The sequence below is a fragment of the Hemiscyllium ocellatum genome, chromosome 39 (assembly GCF_020745735.1).
Source record: "Hemiscyllium ocellatum isolate sHemOce1 chromosome 39, sHemOce1.pat.X.cur, whole genome shotgun sequence".
NCBI lineage: Eukaryota > Metazoa > Chordata > Chondrichthyes > Orectolobiformes > Hemiscylliidae > Hemiscyllium > Hemiscyllium ocellatum.
Window position 1 is genome coordinate 17,093,118 of NC_083439.1, and position 18,274 is coordinate 17,111,391.

General features: G+C 38.5%; 1 protein-coding gene across 7 annotated transcripts in view; it reads left to right on the forward strand.

Moving 5' to 3' along the window:
• The window catches only part of dmxl2 (Dmx-like 2), a 139,447-nt gene that overhangs the window by 118,910 nt on the left and 2,263 nt on the right, over nt 1-18,274 (forward strand). For 4 of the 7 annotated variants that reach the window (XM_060853085.1, XM_060853087.1, XM_060853088.1 and 1 more), the window contains 8 exons: nt 1,593-1,714; nt 1,849-1,984; nt 3,597-3,657; nt 7,653-7,780; nt 13,109-13,186; nt 13,520-13,611; nt 14,175-14,227; nt 16,686-16,903. In XM_060853085.1, coding sequence (XP_060709068.1) covers nt 1,593-1,714; nt 1,849-1,984; nt 3,597-3,657; nt 7,653-7,780; nt 13,109-13,186; nt 13,520-13,611; nt 14,175-14,227; nt 16,686-16,903 — 888 coding nt within the window. The other 3 variants (XM_060853086.1, XM_060853089.1, XM_060853091.1) reach the window with 3 other exon arrangements.

Here is an 18,274-nt window from a genome sequence, read left to right on the forward strand (position 1 = left end):
GCTTTTAAGTGGCCATTAATTAACCTCTAGCAAATTGAGAAAGTTACCCATGGATATTCATGCCTCACATTAAATTGTTGAGATGGTGAGAAGGGGATGCATTTTGCTTCAGGGTGACCTCAACCCTTTATTTCCCCTTCTTGCCACCTTTAGAGCAGAGAATATTACACCCTAGGTCACTGATGTACTGTGGGTCTGTTCAAGAAGGAAAAGTAAGTTGACATTTGGACATGGAACCTTTTTCAGAACATTATTCCTTGGGGAGACACCTGCTTTAAAGCAGAGGTGTTAGCTGTTTTCTGCTTCCCACTGTGTCATTTCAGCATTTTCTGTTTTTATTTCAGGCCACCTGCAGTTTTAATTTTATTTTCTCTCTTTACTTTATTCCCTTACTCTTTTCTTTCAGGGGACTTGTCCCATTACCTCTTCTCATTCTGCTGTTTGCATGTTTTTTTGGTTTAATATTTTCCAGTGCCTTGTTGAGACAGTCTTTTATGTCATCTGTTTTTGAGATGATGATTTAGTTAACAATTCTGCTCATCTCCACTTGTATTATTTGTTCCTACCTGACATAAAAGCTTTACTTACTTTTCACTTTTCAATTCTAATAAAGGTTCATTAATAAAATGTTAACCTGCTACTTCACTTTTCAGCCACAGACACATCAACTCTGTTAGGGGAGGTTTTAACCTCCAAAAGCCAGCTGGGTTTGGTTCTGGTGTGATATTAACTCTCTGAATCAGGAGCTCAATTGCCTTGATCCCATTGACTTCTTGAAGTCTGATGAGGGACAGACAACCCACTCTACTTGCAGAAGGTGGGCTAGTTGTTTAAATATTTTAGCAAGGCTGTGTGCCTTTGTGTTAACAACAATTCTATTTTCAAGCAAATGAGTTTGAGCTTTCCAGCCTTTGGAAATAATGGCAATGAAAAGAGGAAAAGCAAGGCTTACTGAGAGGGTAAGTAATCTTTATTGTACTGCTTGTGGACATGCGCAAGAATGTGTTGTCCAACTATATAAAGCTGAACAGGGACATTTGTCTCCCTGCCAAGATCTGGCTGCACCCATCCCTCCCTTAATTGGACCCCAGCTGCAACACACACGTTGCTACCCCTCTGCTGCTGGCACCAGCACAAGCTCTTCCTCTCCCACATTGTACACATTGTATCTCATTTCCTAGGCCTTGTTCAATTGTAGTTCTTCTATCCTACTGTAGTAGCTATTTTATCTTTGAGTGGAAAACATACAAAAACATGTTCAAGTTCTGCAGTTAAAAACTGCAAGACATTCAGAAAATAATGCTTCTACATTTCCTGAACTCAAAACAGCTCCCCCATACATTTCTCCCGAACTTGCTGTAATCCACCTGGCCCCACTCTCTCAACATCTTCAAAATACTACCCAACTTTTTTGATAAATGGGTTCTGTTACAAATTGCAAATATTTTGTGGATTTCTTTCTTAGTAGCTTGATGAATTTACCTGCAGTGTTAAAGGTCGTTGCTAATATTGGTTTTTTTTATATATGATATCTGTGCTTTATAAAATTTTCCTTTTTGTTTGAATTCAGTTTTTTTTCTCCTCTTTAAAAGGCAAATTCCAACGAGATGGTGTTGGCTTCAACTCATGATGTCCAAGAACTTGACGTATCTGCAATTCTGGCTGACCAGCCCTATACCTGGATTGGTGAAGATTCAGACAGGGAATCTAGAAGGTAAAAAACTTTATTTAATCCATTAAAATTATTCTTAAGTGTAATATGAAATAAGATTGTGTTTCAAAATTAAATTTGAACTTCAGCATTTGCATCATCCAAAGTTGTAATATAGTCATTATGATCTCTTATAGTTCTGATGATCTTGAGCACCGCTCAACAGTGAGTACTAGCCAAACAAGTACAACTCATTTTGGATCCAGCCAGCTTTCTGCTTCTTCGTCAATGCCTTGGTTAGGAAGTGGGCAAACCAGTACAGGAGCCACTGTGGTATGTCCAATTATAAACAGCCAACTTTGCTAATTCTGTCTTTATTTAAGATATCCTTCATTCACTTTTATCTAATTTGAGAGTTACCACCTTACCATTTTTTTAAAGAAGTGAAAAATATCAGGGAGGAGGGAAATATTGACGGAGTTAAAATCAAAATGCAAAGTATTTGTATTCCTGACTAACGCACACATACACCTCTTCTCTCAGGAATTCAGACCATATTTAGCAATACCTTGTTTTAATACATTTTGAGCTGTGCTCTTTAGTCCCCCTGTTTGCATTCCATATTCTTTTAACCTTTTTTTTTCACTCATTTTTATACCTGTCACAAGGTTGTGCTCGTTAAAGCTGTCATCAGCTGCAGGACTTCTTCAGGGCATTGTCCTAGGCCCAACCATCTTCAACTGTTTCATTAATGATCTTCTCTTGATCATAAAGTCAGAGGTGGGGAGGTTCCTTGATGGTAGCTCAATGTTCAGCACCACTGACAGCATGGGGAGAATGTGCAAACTCCACACAGACAGTCTCCCAAGGGTAGAATTGAACCCGAGTCCCTGGAGCAGTGAGGCAGCAGTGCTAACCACTGAGCCCCCATGCCACCCAACCATGACTTTTGGCTTTTTATTCGATTAAACTCTCTTGTTAGAATGTGTAGGTGTAAGGTACTTCCATTTTCATAACAAGTGGCCACAGTCTAAGGACAGAACATGAATTATTTAGGGCAGAAATAAGATGTTTCTTCACCTAGAGAGTGGTGAGCCTGTGGAAGCTTCTGTCACAGAAAACATCTGAGGCCAAAACATTGAATGTTCTCAAGAAGGAGATGGATATCATTTTTATGGCTAAAAGGATCAAAGGTGTGGGGCAAAAGTGGGAACAGAAAGCTGAGTCTGATCAGCCATGATCCTATGGAATAGTGGAGCAGGCTGAAAAGGCTGAATGACCCACTCTTGTTCCTATTTTCTATGTGAATCAAATCTTGATGCCTCAATTGATCAGTATGTTCATCCAGTGAATAGCTAAGCCTTTCAAGCAAAGAGGTCTCTGAATTGAACTCCAGCCTCTGTTTAGTCATTGTTTAACTAACTGATCTCATCCAGTTCAACAAACAGGATGTAATGTTAGCTGAGTGTCCGAGAAAAAAACTATAAGAGCAACGTATATTTTTATGTAATTTTATCCCAGAAAGCAGTCATCACTTCTAGTACTGGAAATGAAGGAAGAAAGTTGAGAGAAAATTTCCTAGAGTTTACAAAAACTTGCTATAATTAACATTTGTTGCGTCCAGTGTATCAATTGTAAATTATTTTGACAATTGTACTTAAGATAATGTGCTGGAGCAATGTTTTTTGATAGTAAAACGAATGTAATAATCAAAGACGTTAATTGCCAAACTGAATTTAAAAATTTCAGATTTATGCTGATCAATAGAATGAACTGCTCACTTCCTTGTTTAACTTGGCTTTAATTCCATTTTTTCACAAAAAAGTAGCATGTTGGTACCAACATGCTAAAGTGACTTGCATTTTCTTTGTACCTACATTGACATATTAAAAATTAAATACAGGACACTGTCTTTATGTGAATAACGTATTATTCCCTGTTGTAGCTCATAAAGAGGAACTTAAACAATGTGAAAAGGATGACTTCACATCCAGCTCACCGATATTGTGAGTACTGACATGAACAATAATTGATTTTGTTTTTTATCAATTGAATCTCTCCTGCCTTTCATATTGTCACAATGTTTTCCTTTCATTCTTCTCCCACCAGTCTTTTCCTGTCTGTGTCAAAAATGTGGAGCTGGAAAAGCACAGCTGGTCTGGCAGCGTCCAAGGAATAGGAGAGTCGACCTTTTGAGAATAAGCCCTTCATCAGGAATATGGGGAGGTGACAAGGGGGCTGAGAGATAAATGGGGGGGGTGGGGGGAGGCAATTGCTTGGGGGAAGGTAGCTTGGAAGGCAATAGGTAGATGAAGCTGATAGGGTGGAGCGGGTAGGTGGGAAGGAAAATGGACAGGTAGGACAAACCAAGAGGGTGGTGCCGAGTTGGGGGGTTGGATTTGGAATAAGTTTGGAGGAGGGGAGATGAGGAAATTGGTGAAATCGACATTGATGTCATGGGATTGGAGGGTCCCAGAGCGGAAGATGTGGCGTTCCTCCTCCAGGTTTTGGGTGGCTTGGCTTTGGCTGTGGAGGAGGCCCATGACTTGCATGGCCTTGGCACAGTTGGAGAGGAAGTTGAAGTGGTCAGCCACAGAGCAGTGGGGTTGTTGGGTGCATGTGTCCCAGAGATGTTCCCTGAACTGTTCCCAATGTAGAGAGGACCACATTGGGAGCAATGGACACAGTATTTGGATGTACAGGAAAATCTTTGCCGGATGTGGAAGGATCCTTTGGGTCCTTAGATGGAGGTGAGGGGAGAGGTGTGGGTGCAGATTTTATACACTTGCGGTAGTAAGGGAAGGTGCTGGGATTGTAGGTGGTAGAAGTGGCGGTGGATCCAGAGATTGGTGAGGTGGAAGGTGAGGAAGGGGTTCTATCATTGTTGTGGTTGGAGGGGTGGGAGTCAAGGGCAGAGGTGCGGGAAGTGGAGGAGATGCGCTGGAGTTTGGAAGTGCAGGAAAGTCTCTGCTTACGCTTGAAATGTCAACTCCCCTGCTCCTCGGATGCTGCCTGACCTGCTGTGCTTTTCCAGTGCCAGAACTTTTGATTCTAATCTACAGCATCTGCAGTTCTCACTTTTTCCTAGTCATTTTTCCTGTCTGTGTAATTCTTGTAACCTGTTCCATCTCTAACTTCTTTCCAGTTCCCATGAAAGGTTATCAGTCTGAAATGTTAACTTTTTATTTAAAGTTAAGCTTATCTTGTTTGTCATTCTATTTATTTTCTCCTTTTGACTTGTTTTCAATTTAGTTCTAATCTAATTGGGATATTTCTCAGAATCCTTGAGGGTGGGGTTAAAGGTGTGAGCGCTGGGAAAATTTGAAAAATTATCTCGGGCCTTTTTGCCAATGTTATTCTGCCACATTGCTCAAGGCAGGCTGAGTGCAATGTCTGCACCCTAAGCATCAGTGGTTAGAAGCCAGTAGTGATTATTTAAGAAATAATTAAGAACCACTTTTGGAGGGCAATGGAATTAACCAACAGTGCGTGAAACCCACATAATTTATCAGCTAAAGTTGCAAATACACTGCAAGAGGTCTGGGCAATATTAAAATGACACGAACTCTGTAGTACAGAGAATGGCAAGCCTGAGGTCATCACTCATCATTGCAACAGCATTTCATCGGTAGTGCTGTCACAGGCAATATGCATGCCTGCTGGGTCTTCAGCCTAATATTTTATCCATTTTGTTGTGCTGCCTTGAGCATCAGCCTCTTCAGCAGCACTCAACTGCAGTCACAATGGAGACCTCAATTACTTGTTTAGGTCTTATGCCCTGGTTTTTCCTGCTGCCTTAATCCAGTGTTGCCTCACTGGACAGCAATTTCCACATGGATTCTTAGTTAATGAATGATTTTATTGTCACATGTATTTTACGGTGTGAAAGACAGTAAAATACAGTGAAAAGCTTTTATCATTATCACCCTGATCCAGTGTCATTTTGAATAGTCTAAGAATAAGATATAAAAATAGAAAGGTGCAGTTTGAAAAGAATCCATCAGCCCTGAGCCAGTTTATCATCAACGATGTCTGTGCTGCTGCAACCTTCTGGAAAATTGAACTGGAAAGTACATTACATTAAAGAAGAGATACTAATATGTTAATTTATGGCCAATACACTGCTCTGGTTTACATAACTTATTGGTGAATCTTTGATCTAACTAGAATACTATGGCCATGGGAAAAGTATCAAAGTATTGCTTAATGCCGAAAGAGCCAAATCCTGATTGAATATCAGACTTTAAGAGGTAAAAATAAAAGAAATACCATTTATATAATGGCTGATAGTCAATAAGAAAAAGTAATGTGGATTTATGTAGCATTTGAACTACATAATGAACTAGAAGATCCTGAAGTGACAAGAGTGATTTTAGTTGTTGTTTTGCTTCACTGATCTGAAAGACAATTGCTTGCAGAATATTACAACAAACAGTAACAAAATTCATTCTGAGTTAATCTGTTTTTGTTTGCCATTATTTGCAATAAGAATGTTGCCCAGGATGCTAGGAGAATTCACAACCGGCTTCTTCATGAAATCCCACCTTTATGGTTTCAGTGTTTCAATAGAAAGAAAACAGCTGTAACTACCTTTCCATTTGCTATGCTGCAGTAAAATGCTGGCCTCAATTATGTACTCAAGTCTATTGTGGTGCATAAACCTATAATTTCATGATTTTAATTGAGCGTGCACTACCATAAGACCAGCAGTTGAATTTTTCCCTCCTTGTAGGGGGCAAGAAGGGGAAATAATTAGGCAACTTTGTTCTGGAGAGGAACTCTCCCACACCTCCTTTCACCACTTCAGCACTTAAATGTTGAGCGAGAAGTTCCACAGATAATTTTGCCAGTAATTAAATCCCTTCATGGTCAATAAATGGTCATTTAAGAATGTCAACTTCTCACCTTCCCAGTCACCTGCTTCCCAGCAGATGAAAAAGGTACAAAAATGGAAATTGCTGGAAAAATCAACAGGTCTGGCAGCATCTGTGGAGAGAAAGCAGGATTTGCTTTGGGTCTAGTGACCCATCTTCAGAACTTTGGTAGCAAGGAAAAGGTTAGTAATTGTGCAGAAGATGGGGTGGGGGAGGAGTGAGAAGGAAACAATAGGTGGAGTTAGAGTCCAATCAAAGAGAAACATAGTTGGACAGATAAAGAACTGGATAAAGGTCAGCCTGGGAGAATGCATAGATGTTAATGAGGACTATTAATAGCTGACAAGGGGTTGTGTGTGGTAGCAGCTGATGAGCCTCATTCCTCATACCCAAAACGTCAGTTGTCTTGTTCCCCGGATGCTGCCTGACGTGCTGCCCTTCTGTAGCACCACACTCTTGACTCTGATTTCCAGCATCTGCAGTCCTCACTTTCTTCTAGCAACCCATGTGATGACAAGTGTGGGGTTGGCATAAGGACATGGGAGAAGAGACTCAAACCCTAAAATGATTGAACTTGATATTGAGTCCAGAGGACTGAAGAGTTTGCAAGCAGATAATGAGATGTTGTTTTGTCAGTTTGTGCTGAGCTTTGCTGAAGCCTCAGACAGAGATTTTGGCTAGGGAAAATGGTGTTTGAAGTGGCAGGTACCTGGAAGCTCGGGGTCATTTTTGCAGACGGGACAAAGGCGCTTTGCAAAGTGGTCACCAAGTCTGCGCTCGTTTCCCCAGTGTAGAGGAGACCACATTGTGAGCAGGATATACAGTAGACTCGATTGAGTGGGATGCTACCCATTAGGCACATATTCCACTCACCTCCCTTGTGGGCCTCTGCAAGGAACATTTCCTTCAGGACACCCTGGTCCACTCTTCCTTGACTCCCAACATGTACCCACGTCCCCATGGCACCTTTGCCTGCAATCACAGAAAGTGTAACACCTGCCTCCCTTCTCAACTAGACACGCCTTCCAGGTGAAGCAGTGGGTTGGGATTGGACCAGACTAATTTAAAACCAAAGTAATTTCATTTTCATATTAATTGAGTTTACTTGTTTCAATTGTGTTCATCAGACCTTACAGGTGCACAAGATGGAAGTGTTCGAATGTTTGAATGGAATCGGCCACAGCAGGTTATATGTTTCCGCCAAGCTGGCAATGCCAGGGTTACTCGACTACATTTCAATTCCCAAGGAAATAAGGTTAGCTCTTCCTGCAATCCATCTAAAATTTAATTGAACTGAATAATATAAAATGTAAATTTTATAAGTTCAGCTTTCAGGTCTTTCTTTCCAAAGACCTAGTTAAATTTGCTGTAACATTTGAAATTTCTTATTTAATTTTTTGAGAAATGTTCTGCAATTCCTTTTTTCTGTAGTTATTTGAAAGCACTGAAATGAATATGCGGAATATGTCTATTTGATTGTAACATTGTACAACTTAGGCAAAGTTGAATAAAGATTCCACAATCCTATTGTCTCTGACAATATGGCCCTACATGTATATCTTTACAAAAGCCAATATAAATCCAGCAAAGATATTCATTTGCATAGAATTTGTCTTTGATGCAAGTTTAATTCTTTTAAATACTGAGAAGCAGTTCTCTACAGATAGAAAGAACAAACGTGGATTTATATGATTCCTTTTTAAGTTATGCTTGAATTGAATTTATTGTCATGTGTACTGAGACACAATGAAAAGCTTTGTCTTGCAAGCAATACAGGCAGAACACATAGTTAAATAGCATAGATAAGTAAATAATAAGTAAACAGCGGCAAAAACCAAAGCACAGGTGCATGCAAATAGTAGGAGGTTGTGAGTCCATTCAGTATTCTAACAACAGTAGGGTAGGAACTGTTTTGAAACTGGCTGGTGTATGTGTTAAGGCTTCTGTGCCTTCTCCCCATTGGTATAGGTTGTGGAAAAGCATTGCCAGTTTGAGAATGCTGATGGCCTTTCCAAAATGCTGGTGGCCTTTCCTCCTTTGGGAGGAGGGTAATACTAATTAGATTGCTGAATTCTTTGGCACAAGGACTAAGATTTGGGCAAAGGTTAGGGGAAGGAAGGGGAGGTATGAGACAGATTGGCCTTGCCTGAATCTATTTTTATTATCTGACCAGTTGTATCCAAAGAAACACCTACAATGGATTTTCCTTTGTACCTCCTCCTTGCACCTCCACTAAAGGTTAATCCTTGTTCACCTCTAGATTTTTATCTGCATGTAGCCCTTGAGAATATCACAGTTGGATGTGAAATGCCAGGTGAGGGATGCCATTGATATCCACTGTACACCACTGCAATCTCTTAAACCTTTCCACTGTCTTTAGTTTGTTACACATATCCACCAAACAGCACTGGATGAATATAAATATCCTCTCAATTAAAATATTGTAATGAACCCATTGTCTTCCGTCTCCATCATAAACCCTTCTTTGTCACTATCAACTCTCTCTCCCATGTTCACTCTCACACTCTACCACCCACACAAAACCAGAATTTGTTTTTAACTGTAATCTTGCAGTTAACACATAAGCAACTTTCCAACACTTCATCATCAAAATGCCTACTTCCACCTCCATAGCATTGTTCAACTCCGTCCCCTCCTCACCTCAGCTTCTGCAAAATATCCACATCTATGCTTTTTTTATATTACTCATATATCCTGGCTGACCTCAACCTGTAACTTAACTTGCACCAAATCCTGCTTATTTATCATTGCTGATGTATATTAGTTCCAGATATTTCAGCACATTGATTTTAGGATTCACATCCTTGTTTTTAAATTCCTTCATGCCATTCCCTACGTCTATAGCTGAGTCTAGCACTGAGTACCTTTTAAGATTCTATAGTCCTCCAATTCTGACCTTTTACACATAGCCACTTTAAATCCACAGCTAATGCCATACTTTCAGCTGTCTAGCCCTCTGGCAGCCTGTCTCCTTTGTCTCCCTGAAAATCTACTTGGATTCTGAACATTGGGTGTCTGTCATAATATTTCTTGTGGCACAGTTATAATGATATGTGAAAACACTTCCATGCAAGTGTCTTGCGAACATTTTATGACATCGAAACTTCTATATTAATGCAGCTTGTAGTTGAGGATTAGCTTTCAGTATAAAACATTTTCTCACCCTACAGGTTTTATATAAAACTGGTATATCAAATCCAAAAGCAGAATCGTTCCAATATCTTTTGCCTATTTTATAGCTATCTTCTCTTGATTTTTATTTTGTTCTTGTTTCTGTTCTTTGCATCAAACAAAATGCTAACTTTATGCTAACAAAATGCTTACATGTTGTAGTACCTTGTCTTAACATGGTATGGCACTGTAGCATATGGAAGAGAATAGAATGACTGTATGCAATTTGTTGGTCCTTTTCTGTCAAAGACTCATAGCAATGTACAGCATGGAAACTGATCCTTTGGTCCAACTTGTCCATGCCAACCAGATATCCTAACCTAATCTAGTCCCATTTGCCAGCATTTGGCAGATATTCCTCTAAACCTTTCCAATTTGTATAATCATCCAGATGCCTTTTAATTGTTGTAATTGTTCTAGCTTCTGCACTTCCTCTGGCAGCTCATTCCAAACACGTACCCTCAGTGTGAAAACGTTGCCCCTAGACCCCTTTTAAATTTTTCCCCTCTCACCCTAAACCTATCCCCTCTAATTTAAGACTCCCCCACCCCAGGGAAAATACCTTGTCGATTTTACCCTATCCCTGCCCCTCGTGATGATATAAACCTCTATAAGTCACCACTCAGCCTCCAAGGAAAACAGCCCCAGCCTATTCAGCCTCTCCCTCTAGCTCAAATCCTCCAATCCTGGCAACATCCTTTTAATCTTTTCTGAACCCTTCCAAGTTTCACAACATCTTTCTGATAGGAGGGAGATCAGAATTGCACACAATATTCCAAAAGTGGCCTAACCAATGTCCTGTACAGCAGCAACATGACCTCCCAACCCCAATACATAGAACTCTGTCCAATAAAGGAAAGTATAACAAAAGCCTCTTTTTCACTAGCCTATCTATCTGCTGCTGCACTTTCAAGGAACTATGAGCCTGCACTCCAAGGTCTCTTTGTTCAGCAACATTCCCTACGACCTTACCATTAAGTGTATGAGTGCTGCTAAGATATGCTTTCCCAAAATGCAACCACCTTGCATTTATCTAAATTAAACTCCATCTGCCACTCCTCAGCCCATCGGATCCCGTTGTACTATGAGGTAACTTTCTTCGCTGCCTACTCCACCTCCAATTTTGTTAGTATATCTGCAAATGTACTAACTATACCTTCTATGTTCACATCCAAATTGTTTGTAAATGATGAAAAGCAGTGTTCCCAACACTGATCCTTGTGGCACACCACTGGTCACAGGCCTTCAGTCTGAAAAGCAACCCTCCACACAAACCCCCCCCCCCCCCCTCCTTTCTACCTTCAAGTCAGTTCTGTATTCAAAGATTGTTTCTCAGCACAAATGAGAGTAATTTTGATGAGGGATTTTAATGTTTTATATGTTGGCCCCAATATCTGTAATACCAGGTCATGCCCAATGCTATTAAATGCAGAATAAAGTTTATTGTTTTCTCTGGCATTATGCCTTAGCATCAGACTTGAAGTAACATTAAGTGGGGAAAGACTCTGTTCCATCCAAAGCACCTCCTTTCAGAATGCTTTGAAGTATTTTCAATAGTCCTAAATCCCATTTGATGATCAGAATCTCTCTATCTCCTTGAAGATTGTTAGTTTCCCTATTCCATTTTATGTCAGTAATCTGTGCATTATGTTTTTGACTGTTAGTAATAATATTCCTATTCCTGTTGTGTTACTTTGTCATTTCTCATCAAATATCCAGTAGTTTTTGAAACTGAATTGAGACCACTTAAAGCAACTTTGGGTAAGACATGAATGCTATTTAGATCCAGGTCCCAGATGTGAAGTAGTTCCCCTAAGTGTGGCCTTTTTGTTAGCATTTAAGAATTAAGAAAATAACTATGCCACATATGGGAAGAGTGCTGGACAGACAAGAAATGGGAATTTTTCAAAGTTGATCTTTGTGCCTCCTTGGATTATTCAAACACGTTTGAGTGTGCTTTAATTGCATGTCCTTTTACATTTCTCTGGGGGAGTAGTGAAATTTGAGATTATGTGGGACATTGTGCATTTGAAACTTTATGCATTGAGCTTTTAATGTAAATGTATGTCATTACTATGTTTCCATATCTTTTCCCATCTGTATTCTGTTACCTAGAGCTAAATCTCATTCCAAGAATCCTAGATGATTTGTTGCCAATGGCTATGGACAGATCTATTTAGATTGGAAGGCTTTGGGCACAGTGCAGAAAAGAGAAGAATTGACCTCTAGATTGTGGAGATGTATGGGCTCAGTTTGGACTGATGTTTACAAAACTTTGCTTTCCAATGTGTTTTGTCATCATTATTAGCATTTCAGTCAGGTTCTGCTTTTGATATTCAGACTATTTCTGCTACAGAAGCAGTTATCCATATTTCACAAATCACCTTATTATTCATTTTTATTTTTAAATGGTCAATTGTACAAATAAGCAATGGAATTGATCAAAGTATTATGAAATTGCAAGCTTTTTTCCCTTAAATTTTTCAAATGAATAAGAAGGACCCCCTTAACATCTGAAGGAAATAAGGAATAAAAAGGAGAAAATATGTTCTTTGCAACTCCGCATTATAGAAAAATCTTGCTTTAGAAACAGCGCTTAAAGTGTTGGCAATGTAAATGTGTTACAGCCAGCATGTTTTAAAAATTCACGTTTTAGAAACAGTGTCTCAATTTATCAATCACGTTACAGCGAATTTGCATTGTCAAAACGTGTGTTATACCAGAACAACACACATCTATTTACAAATATTTACTAATTAAAGTTCTTCCAGTGTTCAAACATCTTAAAAGCTGAGAACCCTAGATAAGCACAAAGTTGATTTGTACGTGGCCTCATAAAGCAGTTGAACAAACATACGGAGGGCATGATTATTTAACACTGAGTTGTTCAGATAACAACATTTAGGGCCTTCAAAATCTGGGGTTTCCTGATATATATAAACCTATATTAACTATAGGTGTAGTTAATGAAAATTTTGATCATATTTAGAGAAAATTGAGAAAGTAACATATCTATATAGAATTACTAAGGATTGCATTAGTGAAGCTTTTAATTGTCCATTTAGCCACTTAGATTTAAACTTAATATTCTTCATTTGCTTCTCATAAAGATGAATGTCAACATATCTACTCTAATTTTTAATAAATATTAAATGTGAATCAATATCAACAACTTTAAGAACTGTGGAGAAAAACTTGTAAAGAATATGGCATTGATTGTGTTAGTTTGACCAATCTATTACATACTGCATTTCTATTCTTTGGTTATAAAATTCTCACAATTTACATGCATTGTTGGTTACTCTATTAACTATACTGCTGGGGGGAAAAAAGGTATTAAATTTTATTTTATAACTTTCTTACTAAAACGATTGGTTCTTCCTTTTAACAGTTGGGGGTGGCAGATGGAGAAGGTTTTTTGAGCCTCTGGCAAGTCAACCAAACTGGATCTAATCCTAAGCCTTATCTTGTAAGTTATATAAACAGATGTGTAATTTAAGAACACATGCCTTTTCTTGCATTTGTTGAAATAAGTAATTTCTTTGAAGATATTGCACATGTGCCAAAAACATGGTCAGTATTTCCAAGTACCTTCTATAGATGAGTGTAATTATCTGACTTCAGCCAAACATACTGATTAAATGTGTTGAGAGATTGAAATTTCAAGGAAAGAGTTCTCCAAAACATTGTAGCAGCATGGACTATCATCTCAAGAAGGAAGGTAAAACTTGCTGAAGGAAATGCTAGAAAGAATTTCTTTTGTAATTCTTAATGTGAAAAGATTTTCCTTGTTTAATTGCAGAGCTGGCAGTGTCATAGTAAAGCTGCTGGTGACTTTGCATTCGTTACCTCCTCAAGTCTCATAACGACAGCGGGACAGTCTAATGACAACAGGTATAATGAACTTTAATGCAATATTGATATAAGAAAATTTATTGCCAAACTTAAAGGGACATTACCAAAAGTCATTGTTCTTTGAAAAGTTTCAATCTATTTAATTACTAATGTACCTTTTTCATAGGTTCCCTTATTCTATTCTTCTAATTTTTCCAACTTGGTAACTAATTCTGTGATGCCTGGCTATGGTCTGATCCTGATCATCTTCCTGAAACCTTCCTGCTGGCCTTGAATTTTTATTTCTCTACAGCGATCTGTTTTCCTTATGGCTGTGTTATTCAGTAAACAAAATTGAAATAACATTAAAGTTTGTGACAGAAGGAACCATTACCATTAAAGGTAGTGGTCTGGCATAGAGTTCACAGCCAGATGCTATAGCTTGGAGCTGGTTGGAGAGAAGCTATCAATGTCCAGGGTCAAGAGATGAATATTGTGCCCTACATTGCCTAGAAATCTCCTGGGACATTATTCTCTTTAATCTGTCTCCCTTGACGTTTAATACAATGTTCGAAATATTAGTTTGGTATAGTAACTGGCAATTTTTTTGTTTCTCCTTCCAGAAACGTTTGTTTATGGGATACATTAATTTCACCGCAGAGCAGTCTTGTGCATGGTAAGAATATTGTCTGTAATTCTTGATCAAATTTAACTTAATGATAGAACTGTCCAGTTAAGTGTCATATTTTTCTATTATTATAATAATGTTCTATGAAAATGCTCTTTTGTTTTGAAAATTAACGTGAAGCATTTATTTAAAAGCATTCCTTCATTTTGACTTCTGTCTGTGAATACCAATTTATTCTCCATACACAAGCATTGACGTGCACCTGGAAACCATAGCTAGGCTGGTATTCTTTGATTTGACTTCAATTTTATACTGGCTTAACCATGGCCTCTCAATTCTTTAACCACGTTTTAGACTCCGCATAACCAGTGGGATAAAAGACCCTTTGCTGTTGGTGGAAGGATTCTATGTCCCAGAATATGTTTAATGCCTTCCTATCCAGAATTGTTAAGCACAGATTTTCGGGCAGTTGTAATTTAAATGTATTTTTTGACCTTATTTTCAGGAATTTGTTTATTTTCCCTGCTGGATTGCAGGATCCTCTGTCAGCAGTTCCTATTTATACTCTTTTTGTCTCCATCTCCCTTTGATGGTGTTGAAGGACTTCTTATGCACTTCAAATGAACATACAAAAGAACAAGGTCAGGCAGGTCAACTGGTCAGAAACCAGATCCATACGCTTCCACCAGCAAATAGAGTTGAAAGTGCCTCATTTTGATTGATGCTGTTCTGCTGGAAGCTGTTCTGACATCACGAACAGATTCCTCTGACATAGCTACAATATGAGTGCTTAACTCACGATTACGTAGAATAACGCTTTAGAAGCAATCCAATCAAACTTTGCTTTGGTACTAATGGAAAGAAGATGTGTCTGAGTGATTATAGAATGTTGTTACTAGGTTGGTCACACCCACCAAAATGACACTGACCATTTGAGGGATCTGTAGTGATTTAATGAGGTCAGCCTGCTGGACCTCATAGAATATGAGTTCCCTGACTGGGGCTATTAATCTGGTCCGTTCAAAGAGCCCTAGCTGACAGATTAAAAGAGGAATGTTAGCGATTCTGTCACTCTGAGAGCTGACTCTGGAGAGGCAATGCTAGAATCAAGGGCTTTTTGTATATAAATAAAATATGACTTGGTGATGGGCTACTGGCCTCCGGGGAGTTATTTCACTCTGGTACACCTAACTCTTGCAGTACTGAATTTTGAGAATTATAATTTGGAGTAAACTGTCTCTAAACTCAATGCGACATCTCCCTTCAAAGAGGTTGTTGTTGGACTTCCTGTCACCTGTCTGGCTGTCAAAGGGGCACTGCCTGCCATTTTACAGGATGCTGCTATGTAAAGGACAAGGGAATGTGCCAGAAATATAGTAAAAATATGAATAATAAATTTAGATATGGATTTTTTTGAGATATTGGTCAGCATCCAGCATCCACTTAGCTGTAGAAAACCTGATTAACAACTTGTGTGAATATATGGAACAACCCTTCAGCAGGGCAATGTGAAGGGATTATTCACTATATCTGGGTCTTTCTCAGCAGCTATTTGATCATTGGGTGTTTTTTTTGGCCTGTTTTCTGCCATATCTTCTGAGAAGTTCAAATTAAATAATGTTTTTGCTGGTTCTGGATTGATTTTTCTTATTTCAAACAGTTTAACTGCAGTTCTGGTCTGGTTGGAGTGCATATAGGGCACAAGGAGGAAGAGAAACAGCAAAGATTGCAGGAGAGAGCAGTTTTGAGATCTAAAAGTTTCACATTGTACTGGATACATTTTCAAATAATGTTTTGCCATTGACATGATTAAATTCTGATTTGTCAAAGTAGTTATGTGAAAAAGCATCTGTGCCTCTGATTTAATATCTGAATAGAAAGCACCATGGACTGTATGCCATAGGTTTAATGCTTTTCAATTCCTTTCCCCCACCTTGCTGATGTTTGTAACCCTCTTTTTGCCTGTTGTTTTGAAATTCTTAAGTGTATGATTTAACAGAAAATAAGTCAACTGCTGACAAACAAATATGATTCATGTAATTTAAAATAAAACTGGTTACGTTTAAACTTGGGCTCTCTGAATCTGTTTGGGCATGTCTGCAGCAGTAATCCAGATCCCCAGACCAATGCTTTGGGGACAGGGACAGGTAGCTGATTGAATTTACATTCAGTTAATGAAGGCTGATCATTGTAATGGTGATCATATCTCACCATTATCATTGAACGACTATCATTCAATGTTATAAAATCCATCTGAATCCCTAATCTCCTTTAGAGAAAGCAATCTGCCATCCTTATGTGATCAACTCCAGAATCTCAGAAGTGTGGTTGACCTCTGAACTGGCTTAACAAACCACTCAGTTTAAGGGAATTTGGGGATGAGCAAAATCTTTTACAGTGATGCCCACATCCCGTGATTTTTAAAAATTGTGTGCAGATAATTTGTTTTGCTAAACATAAATGTTGAGACTGAAGGTTACTATTTTTTCTCATTTAATCCCCTGAGGTTTTGTCTGCCATGACAATGGAGCCACAGTGCTTCAATATGCACCAAAGCAGCAAATTCTGATCTCTGGAGGCAGAAAAGGCTTTGTCTGCATTTTTGACATCCGGCAGAGGCAGTTACTACACACATTTCAGGCTCATGATTCTGCAATTAAAGCCCTTGCTTTGGACTCCACAGAAGATTATTTCATTACAGGTTCAGCCGAAGGCAATATGAAGGTAAGGCTTCAGGCAAAATATTCAATTAGAACTGCTTTGTGATGGATACTCAACTTAATCCTCAACATTTGGGTTCCACCGACTGAAATCAATCCTACATTCAGATTTTGATGTTTGATATAGAATACTAAAATTGTTTACATTTCTGAACTCACTTTACAAGAAAAGAATAATTGAATGGAGGCTTTGAAAGGGCAAATATGCAAATTAAAGATTTGCCTCCATATATGATGATGTCAGCACTGGAGGACACTGGTAAATATGATTCTATTGTTTTCACTGAAATTGTTGTTCTAATCTTTCAGGGCAACTGTCTTTTGAATTTGAGTTGGATACTATTTGCAAGTAATAGACTACAAAATTCCAAATACAGAGGGCTGTGTAATGGTTCCATATTCCCACACTCTCTGATTGTCATCATTTTATCCACGCATTGCTACTTTTTCAGTGAGAAAGGGTTATGGAAACTTCCAGTCCCTGCTGTGTTCTTTGTGAAAATTCATTGACCAACCAGCATCTATCTGCCTTTTCACACATTTCGTTAGGTAGCTAAGATTGACAGTTAACCGATCCAGCGAACTGATTAGCACCTTCTGCTGTAGAAATTGATGTTCTCTTTCAAAGTTTGGTATCTTGTATCCCAGTCGAAATGAGTACATGGAAAAAAAGTGTTAACTTTGTATCTTTTAGCAGTAGTTCTTTTAGGCACAATTCTTCTAGATGCACTGTTATAAGATTGATGTCTATGATGCAGTCTGACACATTATTATGGTGCAAGTGTCAGGATTGCAGGAGATTGACATTTGGAACGTGGGATCACAGAATAATTGTAAAGAAATATAGATTAGTGACTTCGTGCTGTCATCCTACAATTAGCACCTGTTTTCAGGCCTAACAATCAGCCTTCTTGTACCACTTTCTGTGTCCATCTTATTGCACTATCGTGCTTGTTCTTCTATATCATTTGTATATCTCAATTGTGAATTTGACAATTAGCTTTGTCAAGGTTCCTTTCTGTTATCTTGCATTCTCATTGTCCAGGTTCTTGAGGATTGTATTCTTTCTCCTTATCTTCTCCAGTCCCTTCCCTTTGAACACACTTAGAATCTACCTGCTAATGTCTTAAAACCCAGATAGTGAATCAGTACTGGTGTATATCATTAAATAACTTCTTTAAAGTATATTACATATCTGATCATTTTAAGAAGCAATTAGTAAACCTAACATTTAACTCTGTTATGGAACAGACCAAATCCCTTCAAATAAATTCAAGGAAATAGCCTTGACCCTAACTTTTATCATATTTAAAGGCAAGTGTAAAGAGCTGTGTTCCTGATGTAATTTGATTGGTCACGCTACTTAGCTTTAAGC